The 20,926-nt window shown below is 43.3% G+C and overlaps 2 protein-coding genes and 1 long non-coding RNA gene across 5 annotated transcripts in view; 2 read left to right on the forward strand and 1 right to left on the reverse strand.

Moving 5' to 3' along the window:
• LOC142388931 (uncharacterized) overlaps positions 1-20,926 on the reverse strand; it is a 406,360-nt gene that overhangs the window by 213,600 nt on the left and 171,834 nt on the right. The window lies entirely within an intron of this gene.
• LOC142388697 (NACHT, LRR and PYD domains-containing protein 12-like) overlaps positions 1-20,926 on the forward strand; it is a 199,095-nt gene that overhangs the window by 146,191 nt on the left and 31,978 nt on the right. The gene's annotated exons all lie outside the window — the stretch shown is intronic.
• LOC142388913 (ribonuclease inhibitor-like) lies at positions 4,074-6,925 on the forward strand. The gene is made up of 3 exons (XM_075474486.1): positions 4,074-4,368; positions 5,832-6,008; positions 6,164-6,925. Exons 1-3 carry the CDS (start codon positions 4,172-4,174, stop codon positions 6,174-6,176), a joined length of 387 nt encoding a protein of 128 aa, XP_075330601.1. The 5' UTR covers positions 4,074-4,171; the 3' UTR covers positions 6,177-6,925.

Genomic DNA, 20,926 nt, shown 5'->3' on the forward strand with positions numbered 1-20,926 from the left:
TGAGCAGCATGTGAGTGAATGCAGGCTGAGAAACATGAAGCTTCATCACTTTCTGTGAGGAACAAACAACCAGATTCAAAGTGCAGCAGAAGTTTATTTCACTTTGAATGTAAGTTTCATTCTTCTTTCATAGGTTTTATTAACACTTTAGTCCCATTTGTCCATATTTGAGATGTTTTCTGTTTTCAGATTCACAAACTTTCTGTCAGATTCTGAACTTTTTTCCACCTTCTGACCCGTTTTTTCACTTTCAAACTTTTGCTGCTGACCTGCTTTGAGAGCCCGGACGTCAGCTGACAGGGGGGTTAAATCCTGACTGCCAGAAGAGCAGAGGAGGCTGAAGGGACCCCCATCATGCTGCCTTCAGGGACTGTGGGAACTGCAATCCTTTCTTAGACACCTCCTGCACTCTATATTTCCATGAGTGCTGGTGAAAATAACCTGCAGCACTGACACACTTTGTTAATGTCAGCTGGTTCTGTCAGCACTCAGCACAGATCAGCTCCTCATCCTCCATGATGGACAGCAGCTGGTTCAGAGTCCTTTTCTCTGTTGACTTCAGCTCACACCTTAAGGCTGAGTTATACTTCTTTTAACTGCCTTTGCGCTTGCGTCTTGCGCGTATGTTAATGGCTCAAGACGTTTATACTTCATTTATTTTGTCGGCGGTTGCGTGTGCTGCGTGGCGATTCACCGCCAGGACAGTAGGTGGAGTAGCGGGTTTTTTTCAATGACAAGCCTACTACGATGAAAGGAAATTCACCGCCAGGAGCTCTTTGGCAAGTCTCTCTTCCATAGATTCATGCTTCTTCTTCTTCTTTTTGTAAATAGCCGGTATTTTGTCAGATTTTCAACACCTTGGGGGTCTAAACGACTACTTTCTCGCCTGAAAATGTTTCAAATGTTGCTAAAGTTATATATTTACAGAGTTTATAGCTTAAGGGAAATCAGCTTTTCAGGCCGGCTGATTTCGGCTCGGGCAGGAGTGAAGTGCACTGTGTGTAAACGCTCTGCATACTGTCAGATCGATCAAGTAGTAGGCGGTTTCGACCACAGCCAGTGGCTTGCGCTTGCGTCTTGCGTGAAGTTAAGAAATTGAGGTGACACACGCAAGCACGCAAGGGGGGGCTGGCAACCGCGCAAGGGCTTGCGTTGCGGCTTGCGTTGCCGACTATAAACCAGGCTTTACACCTTATTTATCTATCACCACTAACACCATATTTTATTCTATTTATTTTATTTACCGTAAGTAAAACTGTTGCATCTAACACCCTTCCCTTATTGTACATACTTATATATATATTTTTAAAAATTTTATTTTCTCTTTGTACTGTTTTGGTGGCTTTAAATCTCGCTGTACCATGTACAATGACAAATAAAGGCATTCTGATTTGATTATTCTTTATTCAGATTGTGGAGCTGCAGGTTGTCAGAGATCAGCTGTGCTTCTCTGGTCTCTGCTCTGAAGTCCAACCCCTCCTCCCATCTGACAGAACTGGACCTGAGTGAGAACAACATCAGAGACTCTGCAGAGAAGGAGCTGAGCAGCTTTCTGCAGAGTCCACACTGTGGACTGAAGACTCTGAGGTCAGACACCATGTTTTAGTTGTGTGTTCAGATTAATATGATGTGAAAGTTGTGCTGGTCTTCATGGTAAAGTCTGTGTTCTTCTTCTGGGCTTTAGTTGATGAAATGATGATCTATTAAATAATAAGAAAACAGTGAATCTGTCAGACAGAAACAAATCTAGAATCACTGGCTGATGCTTCCAGAGGTCCAGAGTTGGTGAATATTTCCAACAGCCCATTAATCAGCTGATACTAACAAACTCCCCTCCAACTCTGTTGGAAATGAACAATCTTTGACTTGGTTAGAAAACAGCTTTCATCACAGCAGCAGTTGTCTTCAGTCAGATTCATTCATGATGACAAAATGCAGCCAAAAAGCTTCTCCCACTGATAACTGAAAGGAAATCACTTTCAGTTGAGCTTTATTTCATGAATTCTATCAATAATTCCCTGTTACACAATGCCAAGGCCAACTGAAGGTGATGCTGACATTTAGTGACTGTGGGGGAAACACAGAGAAGAGTTTATCAGAAGAAGAATAACAGGATTGGACCATGGATGAGAGAACAGCTGTGAGCTAACTTGTTGCTAGGTAACGGCAGATGGAAGGAAGCTGTGAGTGTGTGTGAGCAGCTTTCCATCAGGTGAGAAATGTGTGAAAACATGCAGCAGAGTCAGTGTTTGATAGCTGTGCAGCCAAAGAGAAGCTGAACAGGTGAAGTGCTGCGACCCTGTGCAGGTGAGCCCAACACAGACACAAAGGATGATCACTGAGCTGCCATGCAGGAGGGAGGCAGGGACTGCTGCATCACTGCAGATACATGCTGTTCTGTTCCCCTGCCGGCTGTGTGCCAGCTGTTCCAGCTGTTTCATTCAGTCAGAGCTCAGAGAGCTGCGAGCAGCATGTGAGTGAATGCAGGCTGAGAAACATGAAGCTTCATCACTTTCTGTGAGGAACAAACAACCAGATTCAAAGTGCAGCAGAAGTTTATTTCACTTTGAATGTAAGTTTCATTCTTCTTTCATAGGTTTTATTAACACTTTAGTCCCATTTGTCCATATTTGAGATGTTTTCTGTTTTCAGATTCACAAACTTTCTGTCAGATTCTGAACTTTTTTCCACCTTCTGACCCGTTTTTTCACTTTCAAACGTTTGCTGCTGACCTGCTTTGAGAGCCCGGACGTCAGCTGACAGGGGGTTAAATCCTGACTGCCAGAGCAGCAGAGGAGGCTGAAGGGACCCCCATCATGCTGCCTTCAGGGACTGTGGGAACTGCAATCCTTTCTTAGACACCTCCTGTATGGCGTGATCTTTGTGCCACCAGGTTGAGCGCGCAGTGACACTGATTTGAGGGCACAGATCTATCTGAAGGAACAATAATTTTAAGCGTGTGCGTATGAATCCCACACACGCTCGCTCATAGGTGCTCGGACACGCGCTCAACTCTGACAAACTGCTCGCTCGAACGGCTCACTCTGCTCGCGCTCGGCTCTATCTCTCTGCTCGCTCGCGGCTCTGTCTCTGCGCTCGCAACTCTGTTAGTTGTATGTAAATGAGCCACGCCACCAGCCAATCACAGACTGGTAGTTTTCACAGACTGGTATTTGTGTGATAAATACTAAAAAAAAATAAAGAGGAAGAATTGTAATAATCATGTTAAAACTGGTGTAGTTGGGTGCTAGCTAGTTAGCCTACTGATTACTGTTGTAGGGTGTCACAAATATTTTAGAGAAAGAAACCTAACATGAACTTTTTTATTTGTTTCTCTTTATATTCTTTTATGTATTTTTAATGCTTCTTCCACTCCCTGCTGCAATGCTTTTATTTTATGTAAAGCACTTTGAATTGTTTTGTACATGAAATGTGCTACAAATAAACTTGATTTGATCAAAATCTAACACGGTAGAAAAATAAAACTACACCAGCTTAGAAAATTAAATGTTTGAAGTATTGAAGTGGTTGTTTTTACCTAGTAAGTTATGAACTATAGCAGCTGACCCACAGTGGGGTTTTTTAAACTTTTAAACTTTAAACTGATCAATTGTGCTATTGGTTTAATCTGTAATGGTTACTGGTTTGACAAAAAAAATATAACATCTAGTTTAATTCCTTTAGGGTGATGGTAGAAGTTCAATTGAGTCTGCACTGCAGACTGCACTGATTGGCTGGTGGTGTGGCTCATTTACATACAACTAACAGAGTTGCGAGCGCAGAGACAGAGCCGCGAGCGAGGAGAGAGATAGAGCCGAGCGCGAGCAGAGTGAGCCGTTCGAGCGAGCAGTTTGTCAGAGTTAAGCGCGTGTCCGAGCACTTATGAGCGAGCGTGTGTGAGATTCATACGCACACGCTTAAAATTATTGTTCCTTCAGATAGAGCTGTGCCCTCAAATCAGTGTCACTGCGTGCTCAACCTGGTGGCACAAAGATCACGCCATACTCCTGCACTCTGTATTTCCATGAGTGCTGGTGAAAATAACCTGCAGCGCTGACACACTTTGTTAATGTCAGCTGGTTCTGTCAGCACTCAGCACAGATCAGCTGCTCATCCTCCATGATGGACAGCAGCTGGTTCAGAGTCCTTTTCTCTGCTGGCTTCAGCTCACATGTTTTATTCTTTATTCAGATTGGTGAGCTGCAGTTTGTCAGAGATCAGCTGTGCTTCTCTGGTCTCAGCTCTGAAGTCCAACCCCTCCTCCCATCTGACAGACCTGAACCTGAGTAAGAACAACATCAGTGACTCTGCAGAGAAGGAGCTGAGCAGCTTTCTGCAGAGTCCACACTGTGGACTGAAGACTCTGAGGTCAGACACCATGTTTTAGTTGTGTGTTCAGATTAATATGATGTGAAAGTTGTGCTGGTCTTCATGGTAAAGTCTGTGTTCTTCTTCTGGGCTTTAGTTGATGAAATGATGATCCATTAAATAATAAGAAAACAGTGAATCTGTCAGACAGAAACAAATCTAGAATCACTGGCTGATGCTTCCAGAGCTCCAGAGTTGGTGAATATTTCCAACAGCCCATTAATCAGCTGATACTAACAAACTCCCCTCCAACTCTGTTGGAAATGAACAATCTTTGACTTGGTTAGAAAACAGCTTTCATCACAGCAGCAGTTGTCTTCAGTCAGATTCATTCATGATGACAAAATGCAGCCAGAAAGCTTCTCCCACTGATAACTGAAAGGAAATCACTTTCAGTTGAGCTTTATTTCATGAATTCTATCAATAATTCCCTGTTACACAATGCCAAGGCCAACTGAAGGTGATGCTGACATTTAGTGACTGTGGGGGAAACACAGAGAAGAGTTTATCAGAAGAAGAATAACAGGATTGGACGATGGATGAGAGAACAGCTGTGAGCTAACTTGTTGCTAGGTAACGGCAGATGGAAGGAAGCTGTGAGTGTGTGTGAGCAGCTTTCCATCAGGTGAGAAATGTGTGAAAACATGCAGCAGAGTCAGTGTTTGATAGCTGTGCAGCCAAAGAGAAGCTGAACAGGTGAAGTGCTGCGACCCTGTGCAGGTGAGCCCAACACAGACACAAAGGATGATTACTGAGCTGCCATGCAGGAGGGAGGCAGGGGCTGCTGCATCACTGCAGATACATGCTGTTCTGTTCCCCTGCCGGCTGTGTGCCAGCTGTTCCAGCTGTTTCATTCAGTCAGAGCTCAGAGAGCTGTGAGCAGCATGTGAGTGAATGCAGGCTGAGAAACATGAAGCTTCATCACTTTCTGTGAGGAACAAACAACCAGATTCAAAGTGCAGCAGAAGTTTATTTCACTTTGAATGTAAGTTTCATTCTTCTTTCATAGGTTTTATTAACACTTTAGTCCCATTTGTCCATATTTGAGATGTTTTCTGTTTTCAGATTCACAAACTTTCTGTCAGATTCTGAACTTTTTTCCACCTTCTGACCCGTTTTTTCACTTTCAAACTTTTGCTGCTGACCTGCTTTGAGAGCCCGGACGTCAGCTGACAGGGGGGTTAAATCCTGACTGCCAGAGCAGCAGAGGAGGCTGAAGGGACCTCCATCATGCTGCCTTCAGGGACTGTGGGAACTGCAATCCTTTCTTAGACACCTCCTGCACGCTATATTTCCATGAGTGCTGGTGAAAATAACCTGCAGCACTGGCACACTTTGTTAATGTCAGCTGGTTCTGTCAGCACTCAGCACAGATCAGCTGCTCATCCTCCATGATGGACAGCAGCTGGTTCAGAGTCCTTTTCTCTGCTGGCTTCAGCTCACATGTTTTATTCTTTATTCAGATTGAGGAGCTGCAGTTTGTCAGAGATCAGCTGTGCTTCTCTGGCTTCAGCTCTGAAGTCCAACCCCTCCTCCCATCTGACAGAACTGGACCTGAGCAGGAACAAGCTGAATGAATCAGCAGTGAAGGAGCTGTCTGATCTTGTGGAGAGTCCACACAGCAAACTGCAGACTCTGAGGTCAGTAGAGGGTTGGAGGTCCATGCAGCTCTCAGCAGTATTTTATCAGACTTTATTTATTATTTATTTTATTTATTAAAGCTGATGGCAGCTGAGGAAGAGACGCTCTGGAAACACTCGTTTATCTCCTCTCTTCTTTCTTCTTCTCTCTACAGCTGGGAGTGGTGAACAGGACGATGTGAGCTGAGAGGATGATCTGTGTCCTGATGATCCACAGGATGAAGCAGCAGCAGCTTGTGTGCAGAGAGACTCTGACTGCACCCTGATGATGATGATGATGATGATGTGTTTGTATTCTGTGTTTTTCTTCCTTTGGAATAACCATGTTAAAGTTGGGTTAGAAATGATCAGTAATGGAAACGATCCTTAAACCTTCAGTTCCATCTGAACTTAAACAACAGCCACAGTCTAAAGTTTGACACCAGTTTTATTCTCTCGGCTTCATTTTCTGCCTTTAAAAACTGACTTTTAATGTGTAAATCTTTCATCTTTTAATCTTTAAATCCATCAGTGGAAATGAGAAGCTGTCAGTGTGATTCAGTCAGAGACGACTGAGCTGATGGAAATGTGGGAACCTGAAAGGAACATTTGATGATTATTATTGTTACTGCCTCCCAAACAGTTGGGAAAGATGAAGAAAATAGTGATGTGGCAACACTTTTCTGTCCCGGCAGTCAGGAGGATGTGCCAGCTACTTCTGTGCCGAGTGAAAAGCTGGAGGGGTCGTAACAAAGAAGAGGAACAGACTGAAGCCCAACTCAGCTGAAATCATCTTGTTGTTAAATAAACATCTTTCAACCTTTCTATAAATCTTACTAAAGCATATCTCTATTACATACAGTATTTTATGATGGCACAATCACGTTATAACACAAGCATATTATTAATGTCTCTAATAAAACAGTCAAACATTTAAAGATGCACATGGAACCTTTATTGTTCTGCAGAACAGTGTCTCTGTTTTATAACACCCGGCCCTTTAAATGCTGTGTTGAAGGGTGGCCAGCAGATGGCGCCATAATTAATTTGATCAAATGCTTTGAAACACTGAACCATTTCAACACGATGGCTTCATGTTGGTTCAGCGGTTCAGAAAGCTTCGGTTTCTCCATCACTGGCAAAGATTCACAGACCAGGACATTGACGGCCTTTATTTTACAGCAGATAAACAGGAAGTAGGCAGAGAGGAAGGAGGACCTGCAGCAAGGACCCCAGGCTGGGACTGGGACCCCGGAGTCAGACCTGGACCTGGACTCGGGCCGGCCCTGTGAGGACCAACAACTTCAGTTCACGGAGCTCCTGCACCAGCTAAGCTAAAGGCTCCTATTTTCTGTGTAAGTGTTGTACTTTAAAGTCTACAGCTGAGCTTCTCTGGCTCTCTTTTCTACCTGAAATCCACCTTTAACTGAGCTTGAAGTAGACTTTAAGTTAACTGTGTGAACACCAGCAGTGGAGAACACATGGAACATTTCAGAAGACATTAGTTGTTGTTTGACACCAAAACATACGAACAATGACGGCAACATGTCAGCTGAACTTAAACTGAACAGATTAAACACGAGTGCAGGTCAAATATACTCAGACTTCTCTGGATACTCGTCACTTTTTATCCAGGTGAACTTCGGTGTCATTTCAGTAAATCACCTCTAAGAACACAAGAAGGGAACTGAACTCTCTTTTTGCTGTAGATTCAAAGAAGTCCGCTAACGGCACCGCTGGGTGGACTTCTTTGTTCTGAGTTGTTCAGTCAGGAACAAGTCAGGTTATGGAGGTGACTTCCAGCTGTCGCTCACATTCAGAAGACATCAGACTGCTGTTTGTCCCTTTTTGTTGGAGCTACAGGGACATCAGTGCTGCTCACTCTGCTGTGGAGCAGAAACCAAACAAAGATGCTGCTTTGTGTTTCAGTCTCATCCAGCTGCAGCAGTTTTTAACCTGAAAGCTGCTTCGGGGGACATTTGAGGGAAGGTGGCTGTGAGGAGTTCAGAACATGTCGGAGCTTCCTGTTTGTGTTGGTGCAGCAGCACCACCTGCTGTCCAAACCAACCAACTGCATCAGTGCTGAAGCCACATCTCAGAGCTCCTTCAGGCTCGCTGCTGTGAGGCTTCTTGTTGCTGTCTGACACTGAGCTCACTGACGGACAAAACCAGGTGCCCCAGGAGGCATTCTCACCAGATGCCCCAGGAGGCATTCTCACCAGATGCCCCAGGAGGCATTCTCACCAGATGCCCCAGGAGGCATTCTCACCAGATGCCCCAGGAGGCATTCTCACCAGATGCCCCAGGAGGCATTCTCACCAGATGCCCCAGGAGGCATTCTCACCAGATGCCCGAGCCACCTCATCTGACTCCTCTGGATGTGGAGGAGCAGCGGTTCTACTCCGAGCCCCTCCCGGATGACCGAGCTTCTCACCCTATCTCTAAGGGAGAGCCCAGACACCCTGCGCAGGAAACTCATTTCGGCCGCTTGTATTGGCGATCTCGTTCATTCGGTCACTACCCACAGCTCGTGACCATAGGTGAGGGTAGGAACATAGATTGACCGGTAAATCGAGAGCTTGGCCTTCTGGCTCAGCTCCTTCTTCAACACGACGGGCCGGTGCAGAGCCCGCATCACTGCAGACGCCGCACCGATCCGCCTGTCATATCTTCCAGACTCATTGGGGCACGCAAACCCCCCCACCACGGTAAGGTGACAGCTCATGGGGGGGCTAACCGGGGAATAAATGTGGTATTAAAACATCAAAATAAACAATTATAAATCAAAATCACCTCAAATTAATGCAAATAAATTCTAATTTGTTTGGTAGAAGTTACCTTTAAACAAATGTCATTAATTCACAGGCGTCTTTATTTATTATTCATTTAATATTTCCTAAAACGGCATTTCAAACACTACTTTGACAGATCAGGTTTCTTTGGTTGCACTTTACAGTAAAGGAAATAAAGAGGTGAAACGGGTGTGTCTATAACACGGATATTTCCCATGTAATAACCATGAATCAGAGGCGCAGAGTGACGACGCGTCGGCTTCACTTCATGGTAATATCACATTAAACATCAGCAGGTGGGCTGACTCAGACCTAAATACAGTGGAATCATCATCCTATATTACCTCATTATTATCAGGTTATTCACACATTCGTGTCCCCGTAAAACCATTTTATTTCTAGCTGTTACCACATTATTCCTACAATGTTGCCATATTTTTACCTGATAGCTTTGCCTTGTTGTCATCTGTGAATGTGTTTCCCTTCCAGCCTCGTTTTGGTGTTGATGAAGGTAGTCCGGCTAGTTGGCTGGGGTTTAAAAAATAAAGCATTTTGCTTCTCAAAACAATATGCATTCAAAAGAGTAATACATTTGCCGAGCCTGTTACGGTGTTTGCTGCTTGGAAGCAGGGGACTGCATACACAAGGCAATTCAAAGTGCTTCACAGCTACACAAGAAGGCAATAAAATCATTAAAAAGAAATAAAAAAATATAATAAAAATTAATTAAAAAAACATTAAAAATAATCATTAATTAATTAATTTAAAAGCGAAGAGTGCAGATAAAATACTTTCAGACTTTCTGACAATGTTTGGATTTAAACATTGTCAGAGTTGAGGCCTGTCTCACATCTTCTAGAAGACTGTTCCAGAATTTAGGAGCATAAAACTGAAACGCAGCCTCACCTTGTTTAGTCCTGACTCTGGGCCCCAGCAGCAGACCCCTCCCTGAGGTCCTCAGAGCCCGAATTGGTTCATATGGCTTTAACATGTCAGAGATGTACTTTGGCGCTTGACCATGAAGAGACTTGTACACAAGCAGAGCTGTTTTAAAGTCTATTCTCTGAGCGACAGGAAGCCAGTGCAGAGACCTGAGCACTGGACTAATATGGCCGTACTAATTCGGTCTGCACGGTCTGCACAGCAGGCAGTGATACGAAGGGAGAGAAAATAGGGCCAAGAGATTGTGAGGTCTGACTTTTTCCTGGAGAACCATTTTGTAATACAAATGTATTACTCTGTTGAACGCATATTGTTTTAAGAAGCAAAACGCTTTATTTTTTAAACCCCAGCCAACTAGCCGGACTACCTTCATCAGCACCAAAACGAGGCTGGAAAGAAAATGTTCTGCATGAAAACAGATGAAGATGTTCATAAATGATGTTGCTGATATGGGATGTCACACAGCTTCATGTCAGAAGAGGCGAACTATCCCTTTAACGCACAGTTGGAGGTACCTTCCAGAGTCTCCCTTAAAGCGGCACTATGCAACTTTTTCATGGTCATAAAATTGCTTGGCAATCATCAGATTGCTTGGCTGACCCGTTCTGATGAAAACGGTGACATTTCCATCTCCATCTGGTGGCCCTAGCCCGAAACAGCGCTTTCAACTTTGCCTGTGGCGCCGCGTGCTTTGTTTACCTCTGGAAGTCTCGCGACACACGAGAGCCGAGAACTACTGCTTCACGGCAGGTCTAAAGGGCTCTGAGCCGAGCCAGGGAGCCTGATAAGACACACCTCTCTCCATTAGCTGTCGACGGCTAAATTGAATGCGGTTAGCTTCTAGAGTAGTAATATATAATATGGCTAGACTGTCGCCTTATTTTCTACGGAGCTCCCCCTACAGCTTTGGGGTGTGTATTGCATGGTAAACAAACCCCGTATTTCTGAAAGTTGCATAGTGCCGCTTTAACTTGGTCGCTAAGGTCTTTGTGCCACTGATGAAATATTTCTAAGCATTTCTTAAAGAACAAGTCCAAGGTCCAAACCTTGGACACTGTTTAGTAAAATGCTTTTAAGGATTTTATATGAAGGAATCCTGAACTGGACGGTGTCTCCTGCCTGTCTCCAGTGGCAGCTGGGAGAGGCTTCAGCCTCGCTGCCACCCTGAATCGGATTAAACGGGTGTAGAAAATGGATGGATGGAACCCTGACCCTGAAAATAAATCTTAACTTAAGGTCCCCAGAAGCTAAGCTGCTGAGTCCAGGTGGCGTCTGACCCGGCTGTGTCTCTGCTCCTCTCAGAGGGGCTGGAGGACGTGATCCTGGAGGACGGCGGCTCCTCGGTGGACGTTTGGACGGACGTGGCGTCGCTCTGCTCCGGGCTGAAGCGGGAGGACCTGAGCCGGACTGTGAGGTCCGTCCTGCTGAACCAAAGCGGGACTGGAGTCCGCTCACCAGACCTGGATGGAGGGCGGCTCATGGAGCATGTCTTTCTGTGAAAACTGGACCAAACAACTGTTCCTCTGACCCTGCAGCTGTGTTCATTGTTCTTCTGACACACATCACATCAGCCACCTCTCCATCACTCTGTGATAACATCTGAAGACTTTCAACTGTAAGCTGAGCCAACAGAAGTCCAGTTTCAGCCCAGTACAAAAATAAAGAAATGCTTCTGTTCTGCTTTTCTTTTAGGTGTAGATCTGAATAAATGTGTAACCTTTGGTGTGTGTTCAGGTTTTCCACCATTCTTCAATCAGAACATCCATGAAAACTGGATTTGATTTGATTTTGACTCTATTTTCACTTCTGAATTTCCCTCAAATTTGGAGATGAGGGCTCATAAAAACCATAAAACTCTCCAGTTTTAGCTTCTCTTCTTTGGCTCCCTGTTAGATTCAGAGCAGAATCTAAGATTCTTCGCCTCACATATGAAGCTCTGAATGATCGAGCTGTTAATGGCTGACCTGAGCTCGGTTCACTGTTGTTGGTCTCGTTGCTTTCATGCAGCGCTCTATAATGCCTCAGCATACATGAGCTGTTATCGTTGAATCCAGTTTCTTTGGAACACAACAAACACGTGGAAGATGGATATTAGTACACTGAAAAAAACTATTCATAAGATTTACTTAAAAAACCCTTTGTAAGTATTTGCACTCAAATGATTTAAGTAATATTGTATGCTGCAATATCAAGTAATACTCACTTGCCAGTATCAAGTAAATTTTACTTACCACAAAACAGTTTTGAAGATATTAAGTAACATTTAATTACATTAAGTTTTAAGTTATATTTATTTAAACAAATTAAGTAAAGTATACTTGTTTTTCATAGGCAGGAACATCATTTTACTCAAAATTTTAAGTTAATTTGATATATCTGTAGTATTTGCTGTTATGAAGTAACTTAGTAGATTTTAACGATACACTTTCAGAGTAAAGTTTATGTAGTATTTCTAGGTTTATGTACATACAACTATTAAACATTTAAATTGTATGAGGAAACTTAAGTAAAACTTATTCTTCCCCCATAATTCATGTATTACGTTAATAAAATGTTTAATTTTACTTAAGAAGCTCTAGTTCTTACTGAATTTTAAAAATAAAAGGTAGAGATTACGACAGTTACTCTAATAGAGTTTACTTCACCATAAAGTCAGTTTTTTCAGTGTATATTTATTTATAATATTATTTATTTTATACCTAATAATATTAATGATTCTATTTCTAATATTTAATGTATATGCTATTTCTCTGTTTCCCTATGAGATTTATAAAGTATTTCAATTATATTCTACGTCACACAATTATTATTATAAGAAAATAGTGATGTGGCAACACTTTTCTGTCCCGGCAGTCAGGAGGATGTGCCAGCTACTTCTGTGCCGAGTGAAAAGCTGGAGGGGTCGTAACAAAGAAGAGGAACAGACTGAAGCCCAACTCAGCTGAAATCATCTTGTTGTTAAATAAACATCTTTCAACCTTTCTATAAATCTTACTAAAGCGTATCTCTATTACATACAGTATTTTATGATGGCACAATCACGTTATAACACAAATATATTATTAATGTCTCTAATAAAACAGTCAAACATTTCAAGATGCACATGGAACCTTTATTGTTCTGCAGAACAGTGTCTCTCTGTTTTATAACACCCGGCCCTTTAAATGCTGTGTTGAAGGTGGCCAGCAGATGGCGCCATAATTAATTTGATCAAATGGTTTGACTGGGACCCCAGAGTCAGACCCGGGACTCGGACCCGTGGCGGCCCTGTGAGGACCTACAGCTTCAGTTCATGGAGCTCCTGCACCAGCTGAGCTAAAGGCTCCTATTTTCTGTGTAAGTGTTGTACTTTAAAGTCTACAGCTGAGCTTCTCTTGCTCTCTTTTCTACCTGAAATCCACCTTTAACTGAGCTTGAAGTAGACTTTAAGCTAACTGTGATGCTGTGCGTCTGACGTCATGACGTCTCCGCCTTCCCCAGAACCTTTTAGAACTTTCCAGAACTTAAAGCGGAACTCACCCTTTAAACAACATCGTGCCCAATCACTATATTTGACTATAATATAATAGTGAATTGTGCTGCCACTGGGTATTATGTCTTCATATTAAATATAAAACCTTTGCATTTTTTAGAAATGGTGATTTGACGCGTCATGAAATCACCGGAAGAAAAAATAACAAACTACAACAATTCTAATTAGTTATAGTTCTACTTCATGCACGTAGTTCTAGCTGCTATAACAACCAAGTAATATCCTGGAACTTGGCGTCACTAGCCTAATGCAAAAGGCAGAGAGAGGGAGAGCGATTCTGTTGTCAAGAACTTGGGAGCTAATGTGCGCTGTTAGCACCTAAGCACTTCGTGGATACTACAGAAACGTGAAGATTGTGACGACGTGACAAATTTGTTTTGTTTAGATCAACCATTCTCAGAGATCGCATGAAACACCGATGGCGGTGTGTTAGCTCTGTGTTTGGGTAACCCAGCTTGACCGTCGGAGCCCAGTCCACTGACTCAGTAGCTAACAACGCGCTGGGGCAGCCTTCAAAACAAAGCCCAAACGTAGCCCGTATTACATTACTGTTGATTGGCATTTAACAACATAATACTTTACTGCACTACTACAAAACAGTTAGATTTCGCGCATACCTTTGACGAAGTGGTCACCGCAGACACGAGCATTTGCAGATTGAGCTCCTCCAGTCTGTAAACGTAGGTTAACTATCCACTTTTTGCGGCGTTGTTCTGTGAGTTTTTTCCATTTCTCACCTCTATGGGCGATTACCTTCGGTACCCGATAGTAACCCTTTCCCTTCTCTCGGTTAGACCGATTGCTACATCCAAAAACGGTACAAAACTGAGGCATTTGGGGCAGAAAGTGGCAGACAAAACACAGTTGCCCACCACCTGGGTTAGCGCGCTTAGAAAAATACGGAAGTGACGTCAAGTGAAACCCTTCTATTAGAATTGTTGTAGTTTGTTATTTTTTCTTCCGGTGATTTCATGACGCGTCAAATCACCATTTCTAAAAAATGCAAAGGTTTTATATTTAATATGAAGACATAATACCCAGTGGCAGCACAATTCACTATTATGTTATGGTCAAATATAGTGATTGGGCACGATGTTGTTTAAAGGGTGAGTTCCGCTTTAAGGAAAGTTCGGCTCTGACAACTTGGAAAGAAAATAGATGCTGAATTACCACCGCCTCCATCGTTTTTGAAGGTAAGTAAGAGGAAAAACAAATAATTTAATCTTAGTAAGTTTAGTAAGTTCCCGCCGCGAACACCTGCTAGCATCCCAGACAGCTAGCGGGGCTAGTAGCTCTCCTGCTCTGGGTTTAATATCGTAATGGTAGCTTACAGTTGTGTATTCATGCAGTGTTGGTGTTGGCTTAGTGTTAGTTATAAATTAGCATATATATATATATAGATATAGATATACATATATCTATATATACATATAAATGGCTATAAATTAGCCCATTATCGCAGCAAGCTGGGTCGCGGTTCTCTTATTCTCTACTTCGGGCGCGGGCATTTATACATGACCGTTGGTTCACGTGCCTGTCTGCGCGCACAGTTCATGCGGTCACGGCCATGGCTGATGTGGGGGGTGATATTAGATTAGATTAGATTGTACTTTATTTATCACTTGTCACAGCAGCAACAACAGACATGAAACATGAAATTACAAAAAGAGAAAAAGCAAGAACTAAAAAGCAAGAACTAAAAAGTAAGAACTAAAAAGTAAAGCGACCAAAAAGTAAAGTGACCTAGTATAAATAATATTCACATTGTGAAGTTGAAATTAATAAAATATAAATAATACGGATAAAGAAAAATCTCTATATGATTATCATGGGAAGGCAACAACATGATCAGTGGGTGCATGTGTTGAAGTCTGACAGCTGCCGGGATGAAGGACCTGCGAAACCTCTCCTTCTTCTACCGTGGGTGTAAAAGTCTGCTGCTGAAGGAGCTGTACAGGGACCCCCCAGTGTCATGGAGGGGTGAGAGGAGTTGTCCATGATGGATGTCAGCTTAGCTAACATCCTCCTCTCACCCACATCCTCAATGGAGTCCAGGGGACAGTCCAGGACTGATAATTTAATGATGATTTAACTGTGGTGTTTCCGGGAAGCGGGCATTTGCTTCCACCTGCGTTGCTTTCAAAGGACTTAAGGTTAACGGTGAAACCCCGCTGCACACGTCTCTGTCACGCCGCCATTTGGGTCCTTCCTGCACCGACTTCAACCCCCACCGGGAGCGTTGCAGAAGCGAGCGTTTAGCCCGCCAGACTTTGTTTACTTGCTCAGATTTGGAATACATATATTTAAGTACATAGATGCAGATGAACGCTGTAAATATTATGAAAGCCACAATATGATTGCACAAACTAACTCTAACATATCTTTAACCCTCAGGACTTCTGTACGGCAGAGCTTCCTTTGGTTCCTGTCAACCTCTCCAGAGGGGCGTCTGCTGATGGCAGAAGGATTATATGACCTCTGGTTGGGACCCTGGTCAGTTCCACAACCCTTGGCTTGGTGTCCAATGTGACGGCTTCCCCCAACTGGCCCGCTGTATTCTCAGCTCTCTGACTCCTTGTGCCAGAGGGACAGTCCTGTGTGGAGGCAGCCCAGGCAGCTGGTTTAATCTGTGAACCTGCATACTTTCACTTCAGCAACAACAAAGGTATGCAAGCCCAAAATAGTATAAGTAATGTCTCATTTGAACTTTATCTTAATTTAGTTTTACACAGAACAAGGATCAGCCAATTAAATATATATAAAAATTAGAGAGGGCTGGCTACATTTGAATGAATTTTGTGTTTAAATGATTCACTTTATGTTGGCCAATGTTGCAAAAAGAATCACATCATAATCTTATTCATGATATCCAAAAGCTGAGATGACATCTCGTCAATGTCGAATGAATTATAGAGAGTAATGTAAAATTAAATTCTGCTTTTAACAGACGGGATTATGAAAACTTGGAGAAGGATATTGAGCTTAAAATTGCTTCAGTGCTCCTTAAGTTGGAACTAGGGGTGTAACGGTATGAAAATTTAACCTCACGGTTATAGTCACCAAAATGATCACGGTTTTCAGTGTTATCGCGGTATTTTTAAAAGTGTGTTCAATCTGTTCAGAAAGCACTGATAGGCCTACACAAGCTGAAAAAAGTGCAACAGTGTCCGATAAGCATGCATGTCAGACCAGCTGGCGTCGGATCGCGGGGTAATGGGAATTGATGCAGAAATACGTTTGTTGACATGAGCACGCAATACCGGCTTTTGAACTATTTCCGAATCTGATATTACTGTGGTGTGCCCCGAGTGGAGTCCTCTGCTATCATGCGTTTTGGCCGCGGCAAGTCTGCACAGTTTCAGACTGCAAATGTTGTTGTGTTTATTTTAAAACGAAATGCAGTGTTACAGAGTGAAATACAGGCTAACGGGGTGAAATACAATCTTACAGGGCAAAACACAGGTGAATTTGGGTGATTTTGAATTATTTTTCCATCTGAAAGTTACAGTTCCGTTTCAAAAGGTACATTCCGCGATTTCCGTCCGTTTTTCGTTATCCCGGAAAATCGTTGGCTCTACGCATGCAAAGAGATACTGTAGCCTATAAATGTATCATAAACGCAACTCAAATGTCTACTGCATGTGGCACCAGTAGAGTTAATGGGTGGAACAACACTACTTCCGCTGAGCAGTGTACTGCAAGTGAAGCTGCACACACTGCTTGTACACAAGGTGGTAGTGCGCTTGATACTGGGTCTAAACGTTTTGAGTAATATGCAACAGGTTTAATTTTTCCTCCACATTCTTGTGCTAACATGGATGTCATAAAGTTGCTTTTGCAATCCACAGTCTGTACAAATGGCTTATCGTAATCAGGAAGCCCAAGCGCTGTGGAACTGGTCAGTTCCTGTTTCAGAGTGATCGGTGCAGTTTCTGCAGTTGGTGTCCACTTTAAACTTTCATTCATGGTCATGGGTGTGGCGTACATTAGTTCTAACAATGGCTGTGTGATCTCTGCATAGTTTGGGATCCATGCTCTGCAGTAGTTACACAGTCCCAGAAGTTGCATCATTTGTCTTTTATTTTCTGGTCGTGGAGCCTTAAGCAAGGCTTGTTTTCTTTCGTCTTGGATGCGCTTCCCTTTTCTGCTTATAAGATGGCCTAAAAATTTCACTTCCTCTTTTACCCACTGTAGTTTTGAGAGTGAAACTTTGTTTCCTGTGTGGGCCAAGTGTTTGAGCAGTGAGACTGAGGTGTCTCGGCAATGTTGTTCTGTGTCTGCTGCGACCAAAATGTCATCAACATACACAAGCAGCTGTGAATGAGGTGGGATTGGAAAGTCTGCCAAATAGTTGTTTATGGCAGTGGAGAAGATGGTCGGGCTATCACAGAATCCCCGTGGGAGGCGTGTGCACGTGTACTTTTTGTTGTTGTACGTGAACCCAAACCATCCTCGTGACTCAGGGGACACTGGTGTGGAGAAACATGCATCACTCAAGTCTGTCACTGTGAATCTGGTCTTGTCTGGTTTTAGTTGATTTAGCAGTGTGTGTGGGTCAGGCACATTAGCTGCTGTGCTTTCCACCGCTTGATTCACAGCTCTAAGATCTTGTATCATTCTCCAGTTCTCAGAATCTGCTTTTCTGACTGGAAAGATTGGTGTGTTGCACGAGGCCTCTGGTGCCTCTCTTCCACTACCCCCGTTTTGATCATTTCTTCAATTACTGGTCTAATACCTGCCAGAGCATTTGGCTTGAGTGGATATTGTTTGATTCTGGGTCTGTAATGAGTTTTGGGTGTGATTATCACAGGCGGCGCTGTTGTCATTGTTGCGGAAATTTTAGTAAGGCACAGAGTCAGTTATTTTCTGAGGAGATAAGATGTTTTTAATAATATCTTGCAAAAGAGAACAACACAGAACAGAGTTCAGAGTTGCTCTGACTCTTAGGCGAAAACAAGTCAGTTAATATACAGGTTAATACGTAGTCACTCCTTTGATATGTTCAAGACTTTGTTATCTATCTTTCCTCCCTTTCTACAGCCAAGGCCCCTCGGTATCGTGCCATCTTCCCTGTCAAACTCCTTAAAGTTGTTAAGAGCACAATACCCTCATTGAAAGAGGGAGGAAAGAGAAAAACAAGTGTCTTAAATGAGTTATTACCGGGTGATACAGAGTAACACTCATACAATGTATATGTGAATTAATTTTTCCCTTACAGTCATCAAACCCACATCTGTTTTGCCTTTTGACCACACCTTTTCAGGTACATCCTGCAATTCAGGATGATCAGCTAGGTCTATCACATATCATTCAGTTTGTTCATCAAGTGGATCATCCAAATGAATATGAGGTGTCAGGGTGGTAACCCATCCTAACTTTTTCCTCAGAAGGCCTTTACTCTCATTTCTCTCCCACCCCTGGTGACTTTCTTTCCACCCCAGTGTTCTCTCCCCCCTGGAGACAAGTTGTTCTCTGTCATGCCATGAGTCTCCTTTTGCTTTAGTTAAGGACATATGGGGAGTGCTCATATTCCATTGTAGTCGTTTTGACTCTTCAGGTATACCGTAAGTACACTGCAACCTGTTTTCCCCTTGCCATCTGTGTAGATTGCTCTTATGGTCACTCTTTGTGGAGCTAGTTTGGAAAACTGCTTGTCAAATGTTTTATCAGGCCCTGGTGTATCTTTATACCTAATTGTGACATGAAGTTCTTCAGGTTTGTGTATGTCGTAAGGCTCGTCCTGTACTGTCTGGGCTAGTGCTAACAGCTGTTGCCCCGTTCCTGCAATATTGGGTGATGACATGTCTAATGACCAGTAATAGTGAGGCACAGTTGTGCCTTGTTGGACTAGTACTTGTTCAGGAGAGATTTCATCTGGTCCCACAGCCACCACACCATCAGTGGTTGGTACTATGGGAATCCGTAATTTTGCCATCATTTTTCTTCCTAATAAATTCACAGGGCACTGTGGTGAATACACTACAGGTCCTTTTCCACTCTGACCAGTTAATGGATCTCTGAACCATAAAGGACATGTCACACTTTGAACATTTACTTGGCCATTTGCTGATTTTACATACATTCTAAATCCTAGAACTTCTTGTTTAAGTACTGTTTTGTCCGCTCCTGAATCACAGAGAAATGACACTTTTTGTCCATTTACTTCAATGTCTCTTATGGGTTTTTGTTTTTGTGTGGATAGGCTTAACATTATTTGTGTAATGTCAACCACATACAGGTGGCCTGGAGCAGGCCCTTCCGCAGTGGGCCGTTCCACCTGCTTGCTTCAGCTGGTATAATTGGGGTTGTATGGAGGCTGTGACTCAGATCCTCTGGGGTGGTCACACCCTCCTCCACTATGGCAGTCCCGTGCCAGATGACCAGGCTTATTACATCTCTGGCACCTCATTTCTCTTCTGAAACCTGGAGACTGTCTGTTCCAACCCCTTCCTCCACCCCGACCCCTGCCTCTGCCACCTGGGCGTCCCATGTAGAAAATCTGTGAATCGCTTGCATCGTCTACAATGAAGGCAGCTGCTGCAGCCTTTTTCTTTCGGCCTGTTATTACATTTTGCGCATGTTGTGCCCAATTCATGCACTCTGTGACTGTGTCCGTTGAGTGATTCACATTGTGTTTTCTGATAAAATCTGAAATTGGGTGAGTAAAGCCGGCCATCAGGGCTTGCTTTAATTGTTGTTGGTAGGGGGTGTCTGCACCCCCTTCTTCTTGCAGTCCACTGTGCTGCCTGAATACAGTTTCCAGGCGGCTCCTGTATTCAAATACATCCTCTGCTTCCTTTTGCTTACAATGAGAGATTTTGGTGTAGTTTGGTCGCACTCTAAATATGTCACTGCGTCTCTCTGCTGCGTAAGTGCAGCTGCATCATGGGCTAGTGTTGTGTCATCGTTGGCTAACCCTGTAAACTCGCCCCTGACCCGAGCCCAGTCATGTGTCAGACACCTCCTAAAGGTGACTTCCATTTCTGAGCCGTTCAGTCTGTATGAATTACAAAGCTGCCTGTGCTTGTTTATGAAATCCCCCACATTAACCCTCGCATCAGGCAAACTTTTACAAGCATCAGAACACTCAGCATCAGTCCATGGCCTGAATACATGTATGGTTCTGTATTCATCGTTGTCCACGCCAAAGTGTGGATTTGCCACTTCCATCATAGGATAAATCCCCTTTGGCGGAGGGTCTGGTCGTGGCGTCAGCCACTCCGTATCTTTGTTTTAGCACTGTGAGGGACGGGTAGGTCCCGAACACTTCTGGCTTTGGTTTTTGCACTTTTGACCGTGTTTTCATCAAACTCTCTGGCTTACTGAATACTTCCTCTTCTTCTTCTGCCCTTCGTATTTTATGTGCATCTGAAGTGGCTCCAGGTTCAGGTTTAATTGCTACCACTGCCTGCAACGCTGTCTCATCTCTCCTTTTTTTCCTTCTCTGAGCTTGCTGGAGCCACACTGTTGCCATTTGAAGCTGCAATTTTTTTTTCTCTCTCTGCTTTCCTCTCTTACTTGCTACACTCACACGGAGTTTGTCCACCAGCGCCTTACAATCGACTTCTATCAATTTGCCCTTGAACCCATATTTCTTTTCCCATTTGTCCAAACACATAACACTTTTATTACAGTATTGTTCCATATATTTACAATCCCTTTCTAGGGCAGGT

This window comes from Odontesthes bonariensis, chromosome 2 (assembly GCF_027942865.1).
Source record: "Odontesthes bonariensis isolate fOdoBon6 chromosome 2, fOdoBon6.hap1, whole genome shotgun sequence".
Taxonomy (NCBI): Eukaryota; Metazoa; Chordata; class Actinopteri; order Atheriniformes; family Atherinopsidae; genus Odontesthes; species Odontesthes bonariensis.

Excerpts from the sequence above, each read along its gene's own strand:
- LOC142388913 (XM_075474486.1), top strand. The coding sequence starts at position 4,172 with ATGTTTTATTCTTTATTCAGATTGGTGAGCTGCAGTTTGTCAGAGATC. Across the intron at positions 4,369-5,831 it reads TGTGGACTGAAGACTCTGAG|ATTGAGGAGCTGCAGTTTGT; the intron begins GTCAGACACCAT and ends TTCTTTATTCAG.